Consider the following 12,244-nt stretch of genomic DNA (forward strand, 5'->3'; position numbering starts at 1 on the left):
ACAGTAAGATGACGACTTTCGTTCGCGGCTTCCGGCCATATGTTCAAGGCAGCGAAGACGCAAGGAATAGGAGCGGAGGCGGCAGGAGCAGGTAAGTTATGTTTGTGTATGTGATGTGTGTATTATGTTCGTGTATGTTTGTCTGATTACCACTGTATCTAATCCTCCTACACTGTGCATTCGCTCAGAAAATGGCGACACACAGCGTAGGAGGTTTGAAGATTCAACCCCCTCCTTCTCCTGGCACTAGCCAGAATAAGGGAGGGGGATTGTGTGAGGACACTAGAGCGAGTGTGCCTACACCAAATTTGCAGCATAAAGCAAAGAGGTTGCTTTACCACAGGGCCTAAAAAATGAACCCATTTTCTTGCCATAAATAGAGGTTTTCTTGGCAAAGTTCCTTTTTATTATTTCATCACCCAAAAAATGAATATATTAAAAAAATAAAAAATCAATGAGCTTTATGTACCTATGGAACCCCTGGTTTAACAGTATATTCCATAAATAATAGTGAATGATACTCTGTATAGAAAATGAGCAAAGATACGCTGCTTTTTTCGGACCGTGCCTATGGTAAGATCCCAAATGCATATCTAGTCAATGGTATATAGATATTGTCTATAATATAAAGTATTGCTGCAATGTTTTTGTGTGTTCCCGGTTTTTTCCTGGTTACTGTTTATTATGCTGATATTTTCACTAAGTTCGCACTGATATTGAGATCATATGCTTTAATGAGAAATATGTGAAAGAACTTTATATACCAATGCATAATATGTTTATGTTTCATGATTTATGTAAAAACTCCAATAAAAACTATTGAAACGAAAATGATGCAAATTAAAATTACAACAACCCCACGTACAGCTACATCAGCAGAAAAATAAAAAAATATATATCTCTTGTAATGTGGTGATACATTTATCATACAAAGTACTTTTTGTTTGTGGAGAAGTAAAACGTATTCGGTATTGGCGTAATCATAAGGACTCGTAGTATAAAGTTAACATATTATTTGTACAGCTTAGCAAATAGCGTAACAAAGAATATCACAAAGCAATGGCAGAATTGCTGTTTTATCCCATTCCCTCCACCTAAAATATTTATCAACGTTAATAAATAAATTGATTACACCAAAGTGGCAAAAAACAAACAAAAAACAAGCCATACAGATCGTTGATGAAAATAAAAAATTGCCATGGGGCCCTAACCTTAAAGGAACACTCAAGGCAAAACTGATATACTGTGTTATGCCTAGTGCAGGGCCTGAGGGGATGGTGCAAGACTCAGGGATTCAAAAAAACACCAAAGTGAGTCATGCACCGCCCCTTCGGGCCCTGCATTAGGCATATCACAGTATCTGTTTTGTCTAGAGTGCTCCTTTAAGAGGGAAATGTTCTTTGAATATACACTGACCTGATTCTCCCTCCGATTCCTCTTGATCCATAATCTTTTCAGATTTCTTGTCACTTTTTGGGAGAACACTGGTGGATGGTTTCTCCTTAGTCTCGATTTGTCCATCTTTGTTTGTTTGCTTAGACAAATGATTCACTTTAGCTTTCATTTTTTTGCTCCTATCCATTTCCTCAACATCTTTTTTCTCCTTGATAGTTTTTGTAGAAGTTTCTTTGGCCTTTGCCTCCTCTTTCTTCTTCAATTTTGCCTTCTTCTTCTTGTCTTTCTTGCTACTTGTAGCCATTTCTTTGTCAGATAACGCATCCTCATCAGATTCGGACAGGTCATAATAGCGTTTCAGGTCTTCTGTGGTGTTGTGGTTAATAGGACGCCCCCGTTTGTCCACTGTATATTTAAGATTGAACTTCTTGTCATGGAACATAGCCCTGAAACGTTTATCAATCTTAATTTTCTTGTCCTTTTCTTGCATCTCCCAAAATCGAGGGTCTTTGGTGACCCTACTAAATCGCTGATCAGAACTAAGTTCCTGTTTTGACTCCATCTTATTAATGTTAATAGACCAGACAAAAAGATTGAAATAGACTGAGGAGGAACCTAAAATTACCCAAAAATGTATTAGTGTATAAATCAAACATAATACAAACATACAAAGATATCTCACAATATAAACAGACGGGTACGATTTGTCTAATCATTTCCAGGGTTGACCAGTGTAGACAACCATTATCAATATGCCCCATCATGTGTCTAATAGGGCATATGGACCGGGGATACCTTCAGTAGACAACCCCTTTAAGGACTCATTGATATGAAAGGCTATAGAGCAACCTTTGAGTTGTTTCGGAGCTGTAATACGGCACCCATAAAAAAGTCTATGGGACACTACTGTGGGATACAGTACCTCCGCAGGCATGCCAGGCGTAGAAAGAGCTCATGAAAGGTAATTTTTTTTTAAAGAACAAGTTAACGGGATTGTCTCATGACGACAACTCCTGTACATATACTCTATTAGGCCATGTGGACATCATAGAGGAGGATCCCCTGATATGCGCCAGGACGGAGACCCAACGCATTTGTGTAATTGACTGGCTGTAATGTAATGATATATTTAGAGAAGCTTGACGGCTTATTTTTAGCTTTTTATAAAGCTGTTGCTTTCACGATTCAAACCCTTTAAAAACTTAAGGAGTTGATGCGGCTGAAAAAGTGAGACCTGTTGGTACTTCTGATTGGCTAAGCAGACTACTAAAAGGTATATTCAGACGCTGTGGCCAAATCGTGGTTAATTTTGAGGTAATTAACCTAAGATTTGACCCCCACCGTGTGAATGTAACTTAAGACTATATTCAGACAGTGCCGCCAAATCTCGGTTATAGATATGAGAGATCAAAACATACCCTTAGTCATGATGGATGAAAAAAGACTGGACCGGATAGGAACACCCCAGGAGATGCCTCATACCTATATCTTGGTTGGACATTTGTATCTAGGGTGTATTTATCCCATACATAGTGGGGCTATTATACCTAGCTGTATATCCCAACTCCTGCATTCTACACCATATTATCATTGATTAGTTATTTCATGTTCAGGAGATCTCCATCTTATATATAGTAGGTTTTTTTTCATCTGTTACACCTAGTTATATGTTGTCTATCATCTGTTACACCTAGTTATATGTTGTCTATCATCTTTTACACCTAGTTATATGTTGTCTATCATCTGTTACACCTACCGTAGTTATATGTTGTCTATCATCTGTTACACCTACCGTAGTTATATGTTGTCTATCATCTGTTGCCTAATACTTGGGCATGGCTATGTTATAACTGGTATTATCCATTGCCCGTGTACATCATGGTTCAGGCACATATTTATTCTGTACTGGATATTGTATAGCAGCCTATTTTCTGTGTCATATCTTGCCTTCTCCTTTTTTATTGTACTGGTGATTTTATGTATTTTTACAATTTTTCTATTAAAGTTACATTTGTACTATTACTCAGGCGTGCTATACTTCTGTTTTTGGGATACTATTGTAGGTTTTCATATATATATATATATATATAGATGAAGGGCCCCTTCATGTTTTGCTTTGAGGATCTTGTTTAGTTTGTGAATACACCATAAGGCTATGTTCACACGGGGTCTTTTGCCGAGTTTTTTGACGCGGAAACCGCGTCGCAAAACTCGGCAGAAACGGCCCGAGAACGCCTCCCATTGATTTCAATGGGAGGCGTCGGCGTCTTTTTCCCGCGAGCAGTAAAACTGCCTCGCGGGAAAAAGAAGCGACATGCCCTATCTTCGGGCGCTTCCGCGTCCGACCTCCCATTGACTTCAATGGGAGGCAGGAGAAAGCGTGTTTTATGCCCGCGGCGCTCAATGGCCGCGGGCGAAAAACGGCGCGATAGTTGCTATTCACACGGAGTATTTTGGGGGAGGAATATCTGCCTCAAAATTCCGTTTGGAGCTTTGAGGCAGATATTCCTCCCCCAAAATACTCCGTGTGAACATAGCCTAAGGCCTCATGCACAAGGCCGTGCCCGTAATCACGGCCCGCGATTGCGAGAAGGCCGGCCGCGGGCCGCATTTTCGCACCGTGCTCCCATACAAAGTATGGGAGCACGGCCCGTAAAAATCGAAAAGTAGGACATGCTCCATAATTCCCGGAACGGTTCTACAGCACGTAGCGGTACGGAAAGGTGTCCGCGGCCAATAGAACCGGGCGGGTCCATAATTGCGGACCGTATTGCGGTCCGCAATTACTGAGTTTTTTTTACGGTCGTGTGCATGTGGCCTAAGGCTGAGCTCACATGTTGCGATCGTGTGATGCACGGGTGCAAAACGCATGCACTTTATCATAGTTTTGCAATGCGGTCATTACAAGTAACAAATCTTAAATGAGGTGTTAAACCATGCGCTGAATAATCGCAGCAATTTGCGGTTAAATGTGTGTGGTTTTGGCTGTGCGGAAAACTACGGCATCCATAACGCAGATCCGTGTGTCATGGATCCATAACATGGCAGCCATGAAATTATATGGACTGCACTTTTGTACCTTTAATTTTATACAGAGGCAAAGTGAGATTTTTTTTTTTTCAACGCATGTGAAGAAAAATCATTGCATACACAATCACATGCCATATTAGCGACTCACATCATGCTATACAGCGGCATACTACAGGTCCATACCACACACCCGCAGGGACTCTGAATGTCCCCATACATACAGGGTCAGTAACTCAGTATACATAGCTTTGCTGTGCATAGACCCTTAGAATGTGTATGGAAACTTACAACCTCCAAAAATCCAATACATTTTTCAGTATCTCAGCTGATCATATCTCTACAAGCACCAGCATAGTCGCGCATATATATATATAAAATCATAAATACACACACAATACTGTCTTATCCCCGGCCGCTCACCTTCTTCCTATTCTTCTCCGTTCAGCATGTGATTCCTCCCAGCAATCCCTTGCGCGGCCGTGACCTCTCACCCCGGGTACGGCAGCCGCGAGTAGCCAAACTGTTTCGCGTTTCTGTGTCCTGCACTCATGTCCTTGGGTGTGTAAACCTTCCAGCATGTCATGTATACAGATGGTGGATTTCTATAGAACATAGTATTACGTCTACGGGACTGGTAAGAAGTAACTGGCATAAGAGTGCAGGCAGTGCCAGTCATTGCTATGGCTACTAGTGCAGTGGGGTTGTCACTGTGTATGAGATGTTCTGTGCTAGTTCTCAGAAGGGGGCACAGAGTACTAAGCAGCCGTGGATGGCACATATATGACCCCCCCTCCTCTAATAACAATGTCCCGGTAAGAAGAGCATCATCCTCCAGGACAGAGAGTGTCTACAATGTGTTTGACAGGAAAATGAAAAGGAGACAGAAGGAGTGGGCAGCCTCTCAAACCAATGCCCAGCAGTACGAGTACCTGCGAGAAGAGGTAAGTCCCAGCCACAAACTACAGTCAACAGATCCAGACCTCAGGACCCGGCATCCGCAGTGATCCCACCAGGGCCTTAGGGTCTATTCACACGTGCAGGTTTTATTCAGGTTTTTGAACCCCAAACCAGGAGTGGATTTAATTAAAAGCAGAACCAGTGTCTATCCTTTATACTTTCTCTCCCTTTATCATGCACACCTGGTTTTGGCTTAATAAACTGTATAAAAAAAAACCCCTGCATTTGTGAATACACCCTCACAGCGGAGGTGGTTATACCTGTACAAATCACCCAATGTAAGGGTATGTTCACACGCAGTGTTTTCAGACGTAATTCGGGCGTTTTACACATCGAATTACGCCTGAAAAACGGCTCCATTACGCCTACAAACATCTGCCCATTGCTTTCAATGGGTTTTACTGTGTTCTGTTCCCACCAGGTGTAATTTTACACGTCGCTGTCAAAATACGGCACGTAAAAAGACCCCCACGAAAAAGTGCATGTCACTTCTTGGGATGTTTTTTAAGCCGTTTTTCCATTGACTCTATTGAAAAACAGCTCCAATAACGGCCGTAAAATACGCTGCGAAAAACGCGAGTTGCTACAAAAACGTGTGAAAATCAGGAGCTGTTTTCGCCTGAAAACAGTTGTATTTTCAGTTGTTTTTGGTCACTGCGTGTGAACATACCATAACCGTCGTGTCAGGCCCCATGCACACGACCGTGCCCGCAATCATGGCCCGCGATTGCGGGCACGGCCGGCCGCCGACTGACAGTCGCATTTTCGGCCCGTGCTCCCATACAAAGTATGGGAGCACAGCACGCAAAATGCAAAAGAACGGACATGTTCCATAATTCCCGGAACATTTCCACGGCACAGACGCCCTTCCGTAGTGCTACGGAAAGGTGTCAGTGTTCAATGAAAGTGAATGGCTCCGTTTTTGCGGACCGCAAAAACAGAGGTTTTTTACGGTCGTGTGCATGGGGCCTCAAAGTTGAACAAGTAGGGGCTGCATTAGGGTAAGTTCACATGACGCAGATATGATACCGAAATTTCTACAACGTTCCCATGAATCAGAATAGGGTTTGCAGAAATCCATGCGCATGCTGCAGAAACAACCCCATTCAGATGTATAGAGGGGATTTTTAGTCATGTGAACATGGCCGTCGAGTCCTTCAGAGGTCACATTTTCCAGATCTATATCAGACCCACACCAACAGAACAAAAATATTTAATATATTATGTGAAAATAACTTCATGGCAAAATAAAATGTTATACGATGTTCTAATGTTCTGTGTGTAGTATACATTCCTCATCATTGTCAAAATCTCTTATCGCTGTCAGTGAATAGAAGTATTTTTGTTTACATCCAGAGACTAAAAACCTGTCCTGATCATGTTCTGCTCACACAGGTGTTAGGATATATTCACACGCGGCAGATTTATTGCAGACATTTCTTCAACTGCCTTAGGGCCTGTTCACATCACCGTTGCCCTTCCGTTGAGGGGTTCGGTCGGAGGTTTCCGTTGGGTTAACCACTCAACGGAAAGGCAAACGGAAACCTCAGCTTCCGTTTCCCTCACCATTGAACTCAATGGTGACGGAAACCTAGCTAATGCTTTCCGTCTGTCACCGTTGTGACAGGGTTCCGTTGTTCTTGATGGAACCAATAGCCCTTAAAATCCAGGCTGTTCCGAATGGACGCCATGAGATGCTCCATGACCAGGACATACAACAATAGAGATAGGGGGCAGCCCTGCCTGGTGCCATTATGAATAGTGAAAGGTGCAGAGAGGGAGACATTTATTTTTAATTGGGTGGAGGGAGAGCGATAAAGTGCCAAAATTTTAGCCAGGAGGGAAGGTCCTAGTCCTACATGTTGAAGGGTTGGGCAGAGGGCGGGCCATGATATTCTGTCAAACGCCTTTTCGGCATCTAGGGATAGGATCATGAGTGGGATGTGCTGAGTCTGGGCATGATGAATAATATCTAAAGTTTTAAGGGTGTTGTCACGGGCCTCCCGACCGGTTATGAACCCCACTTGGTCCGGGTGAACCAGGGTAGGAAGGTATTTATTCAATCTATTGGCAAGCAATTTGGCATATATTTTGAGGTGAACGTTGAGTAATGAGATGGGATGATAACTGGAGCAAAGTTGAGGGTCCCTAACCGGTTTAGGTATAACAGCGATATTGGCCAAAGTGGATATAGGAGGAAACAGGACCTCGAGGGAAATATAATTAAAAGCTTGGAGCAGAAATGGCAGCAAACGGTCAACTAATGTTTTGTAAAACTTGACAGTATATCCATCCGGACCAGGACTCTTCCCCCGGGAAGGGCTGTTATAACCGCAAGGATCTCTGGAGAGGTGGAGGCCATATCCAGTTCTTCAGCTATTTCCCTGGGCAAAGGTGTGAAGGGAGAGGAAAAAGAGTCTCGACCCGGTGGGGATGAGTGGGTGGGAGGACGAAGGTTGTAGAGATCAGAATAAAATTTATGAAAGCAATCCGCTATCTCTGGGGTCGTGTGAACATCATGGCCAGAAGGAAATTTAGTGTTTGGTATATTCGACTGGGCTATCCGAGCCTTTAAAGCTCTGGCTAACATGCGTCCGCTTTTGTTGCCAAATTCATAAAACTTACTACGACAGACTTGAAGGGCACGCTTTTAGGCCGAGTCCAACAGATGTCTGGCGTCCTGTTGTACAACCTGTAACTCCCGCAAAATCGGAAGAGAAAGCACATGCTTGTGAGCCAGTTCAAGGGAGCTAATTTTTTGGAGAGCAGTTTTAAGGGAGTGAGCCCTCTCTCTTTTAAGGCGTGCTCCGTGTTTTATATGACGCTTTTTTAGCGCTGTTAAATTAGTTTAAGCATACTGAAAAAAATCAATTGAAAGCAATCGTAGGCAAAGTGAGGCATCTTCAACGCTGATTCCGACCCTGAAGCAGCTTGCAAAATAAAGCCGTGTGAACAAGGCCTAACAGGGGTGTTTCCAATTCCTGACTTGAAACAGAATTCTTAAATGCTAACTACACCAGTTTTCTGGCATTGCATTGAAAAGAATGTCACTCCGGCTAAATGTCATATTTGTCAAACTCCCCAACACTTTTTTTTTTACACTAAGGCCTCATTCACACGGCAGGGTTTCCCGGCCGGGTGCCGGCCGTTCATAAATCGGCCGGCACCCGGCTGCATTAGGAATGATAGACCCCTAATGGGGCTATTCACACGACCGATTATTTGACGGCCGGGAAATCCGGCCGTCAAAAAATAGGACATGCTCTATCTTTGCCCGGGCACCCGGCCGCCCGGCTCCCATAGAAGTCTATGGGGCCGGGTATTACACGGCCATCACCGGAATGTGTTCCGAGTGATGGCCGGGTTTCCCGGCGCTTGCGCTCTATCTCCTCCTCCTCACAGCGCAGAGTGCATGTGAGGAGGAGGAGTTGATGCCATTCTGACGAATGGCATCGCTGTACACTGTGTGGCAGGGCTGGGGTGTACAGCAGGTGGAGGGAGCGCTGCGCTGGCTCCCTTCCCCTGCTTGTTAAAAGCACCCTGGCTCGGCGACACCTTCGATGGCGCCGCTAGTAGCAGCAGCTGCTGCTGCGGCTGCAGCGACGCCACTATAGCAGAGCAGGGAGGTATCTCCCCGCTCTGCTATGTGCTAGTCGCACTTTAGCTCCTTGAAGGAGCGGAATCCCCGTGTTTTCGGGGATTCCGCTCCTGGACAGAGCGCTTGATGTCTCTGTCCATATCTGGGCAGTGACATCAGGGGAAACTCCTGAAGCGGAATCCCCGAACACATGGGGATTCCCCTTCAGGAGCTGCCGCTGATGTCACTGTCTGGATCTGCCCGGCCCGGCACGGATGCATAACTTTATGCAAAATGGCCGATTTTACCGGCCGACACTCGTGCTCGGGAACGACCCGGTCGTGTGAATCCCGCCTAAGGCCGAGTTCACACTCATAAATACTGCGGTTTTTCCGCAACGTATTCCAGTGCGGAAAATCCGTAGCATGTTATAGTAACAGCAGAGTGGATGAGATTTAAACAAATCTCATGTACACGCTGCATAAATGATGAGTGGAAAAAGCGCTCAGAAATTGACTTCCAGTGCGTTTTTTTTAATCCGCAGCGTGTCAATTGTATTTGCGTAATCGCTGCTTTTGTGTTGTGGGTTTTCGTCATTGAATTCAATGGGGAAGTAAAACTCACAAAAAATAGCAGAAGTTGCGTTTTTTTGCGGTGGAAAATCTGCGATTCCCACCGTCAAAAACGCAACTAAAAAAAAACTCCCTGGGATGACGTTTCATCCCATGTGACGTCTGGAGGACGTCAGAGGGTAAGTATGTGTTTGTTTTTCAACGTGCGGTTTTTCGGCTAGAATTCCCTGCGGCCGCCATGGCGGATGCGCCGTACACCTTTACACAGGATATCCGCCCTGTGTAAACGTTGCCTAAAGGTGGTTTTACACGGCAGATATTGTCTGTGATTACTCCTTTTAAAACAAGTGCTGATCAGCAATACAGCTCGTTGCACAGGATATGTCATAAATGTCAGATAGATACGGGTCCCACCATTGAGACCCCCACCTATCTTTAGAACGGGGTCCCCTAAAGCCTGTTCTAGCTTTTTGTGCTCACGCTGCCTCCCTGACACTTACTGATTACATTGTACTTACTGAATAAGCGGTTTCCGTTACTCCCATAGAACTGAATAGTTAAGCTGCTTCCGTTACTGCCATGGGAGTAACGGAAACAGCGTAGTTCAGCGGGTTGCGCTGTTTTCATAACCTCCAACCATGTAATCAGGAAGTGGCCGGGAGGCAGCGTAAGCACAAAAAGCTAGAACGGGGTTTAGGGGGCCCCGTTCTAGAGATAGGTGCTGGTCCCACAGGTGGGACCCGGATCCATCTGACATTTATGACATATCCTGTGAATATGTCATAAATGTCCCTCATGGGAAACCCCCTTCAAGGGTGGCTTCACACAAAGGATTTTCTTAAAAAGCGCCACCGTTTTTGTGGCACTTTTTCATGCAGTTTATTTTTTTTAGCCAAAGCCAGAAGTCGATTCAAAAGAAATGGAAAATATAAAGGAAGGACTATGGGTGTGTTCATATCAGCGTCAGGCTTCCGCTCATCAGTTCCGTTCGACCTTTCCGTCTGAGGAACCGATGAACGGAAAGCCAGACGGAAACCATAGCTTCCATTTGCATTACCATTGATTTTAATGGTAAATCTTCCGTTGCAGTTGGTTTCTGTTTGTTTCCGTAAAGTTTCCTTTTATTTAACGGAAACAATAGTGTAGTCTAATACGCTATTGTTTCCGTGAAAAACCGAAACCATCTGCAATGGGCGCATTACCATTTAAATCAATGGTAATACAAACGGAAGCTATGGTTTCTGTTTGGCTTTCCGTTCATCGGTTCCTCAGACGGAAAGAGGTCGAACGGAACCGATGAATGGAATCCCGACACTTATCCCCCGCGAAAGATCCCCTGCAAACGTAGCGTAAATGCTGCAGAATTTCAGTCCAGTGTTTATGTAAAGGAAATTGACATGCTGCAAATTGAGAATTCGCACTGCAGATCAATTTCGACACATGCTACTACTGATATGCACTGTGGAAATTCTGCAGCATTTACGCAACGTGTGCCGGAGGCTCTGAGCTCTTAAGAAAAACAATCTGGCTGTTGCAAATAAGAGCTTAAAGGGGTTGTCCAGGAATATATTTTAACTTAATTGGACATATTGAAGTACATTTATCATATAATGTCTGTTTACCTGTGGCAGAGTTACCCTGTTCTGATCTGAGGTCACGTGACCGCATCGATAGTAAATTTTAAATTTCCTGTGACGTTCTGTGTCTTTGCTCAGCCAAGCACTTCTGGCTGAGAAAGGCACGGCGCATCATCAATTACATGTACGGGCAGCGGGCCGGGCGGATGTTTCATGAGCTCCGCAGAGCTCCCCCTCCTCAGGTCCTGCTGCCTGTAAACATAGTTGACGATGCGCCGTGTCTCTAGTACACAGCAGGAAGTACTGGCTGAGCAGAGACACGGAACGTTGTCTCTGCTTGTACACGAATCCTCCTCCTATCACGGTGTTCCCGCACTGAATGCCCGTCCACTCTCATCTCCCACGCCCCAGCTCGTGGAGATGCCCCCCGGTGGCGGCACCCGCCTGATGGTATATACATTTATTACAGGGATTATATAAATACAGGGGTGATGTGGGTTATACACAGGAATGCTGGGGCCATCATCCCTGAATATAACTCCCATCGTCCTTGTGCATAAACCCCTTTATCCCTGTGTATTACCTCCATCATCCCTGTATATAACACCCATAATCCCTGTGTATTACCTCATCATCCCTATATATAAACCCGATCATCCCTGTGTATTACCTCATCATCCGTGTATTACCTCATCATCCCTGTGGATGATGAGGTAATACATGGATGATGGAGGTTATATACAGGGATGATGAGGTAATACACGGATGACGAGGTAATACACAGGGATGATCGGGGTTATATACAGGGATGATGATATAATACACAGGGATGATGGGGGTTATACCTAGGGATGATGAGGTAATACACAGCGATGATGGGGGTTATATACAGGGATGATGAGGTAATACACAGGGATGATGGGGGTTATATACAGGGATGATGAGGTAATACACCGGGATGATCGGGGCTATATAAAGGAATGATCCACTGAATGGTTTAGTGTAATAGTCTCATGAGAGTAACATCCCCTGCCCCTACTCTGCACTCGCCCGTACTAACTAGCGGATGGGGAACTCAGAACGTCACATCCTGTGATGCAAACTTGGAGGAGCCATCTTACCAGTGCACGCTAAAC

At 44.6% G+C, this 12,244-nt stretch overlaps 2 protein-coding genes across 3 annotated transcripts in view; one reads left to right on the top strand and one right to left on the bottom strand.

Moving 5' to 3' along the window:
- ESF1 (ESF1 nucleolar pre-rRNA processing protein) overlaps window positions 1-4,946 on the bottom strand; it is a 54,858-nt gene extending 49,912 nt beyond the window's left edge. The window contains exons 1-2 of one of the 2 annotated variants that reach the window (XM_075863088.1): window positions 4,846-4,946; window positions 1,417-2,010 (exon numbers count right to left, since the gene is read on the bottom strand). In XM_075863088.1, coding sequence (XP_075719203.1) covers window positions 1,417-1,957 — 541 coding nt within the window. In that variant the 5' untranslated portion in view covers window positions 1,958-2,010; window positions 4,846-4,946. The other variant, XM_075863089.1, reaches the window with a different exon arrangement.
- Window positions 4,947-4,966: 20 nt separating this feature from the next.
- Window positions 4,967-12,244, top strand: part of NDUFAF5 (NADH:ubiquinone oxidoreductase complex assembly factor 5) — a 64,940-nt gene continuing 57,662 nt past the window's right edge. Inside the window, exon 1 of the mRNA XM_075863090.1 lies at window positions 4,967-5,366. Coding sequence (XP_075719205.1) covers window positions 5,106-5,366 — 261 coding nt within the window. The 5' untranslated portion in view covers window positions 4,967-5,105. The remainder of the gene's footprint in view (window positions 5,367-12,244) is intronic.

This window comes from Rhinoderma darwinii, chromosome 4 (assembly GCF_050947455.1).
Source record: "Rhinoderma darwinii isolate aRhiDar2 chromosome 4, aRhiDar2.hap1, whole genome shotgun sequence".
NCBI classification, from domain to species: Eukaryota; Metazoa; Chordata; class Amphibia; order Anura; family Rhinodermatidae; genus Rhinoderma; species Rhinoderma darwinii.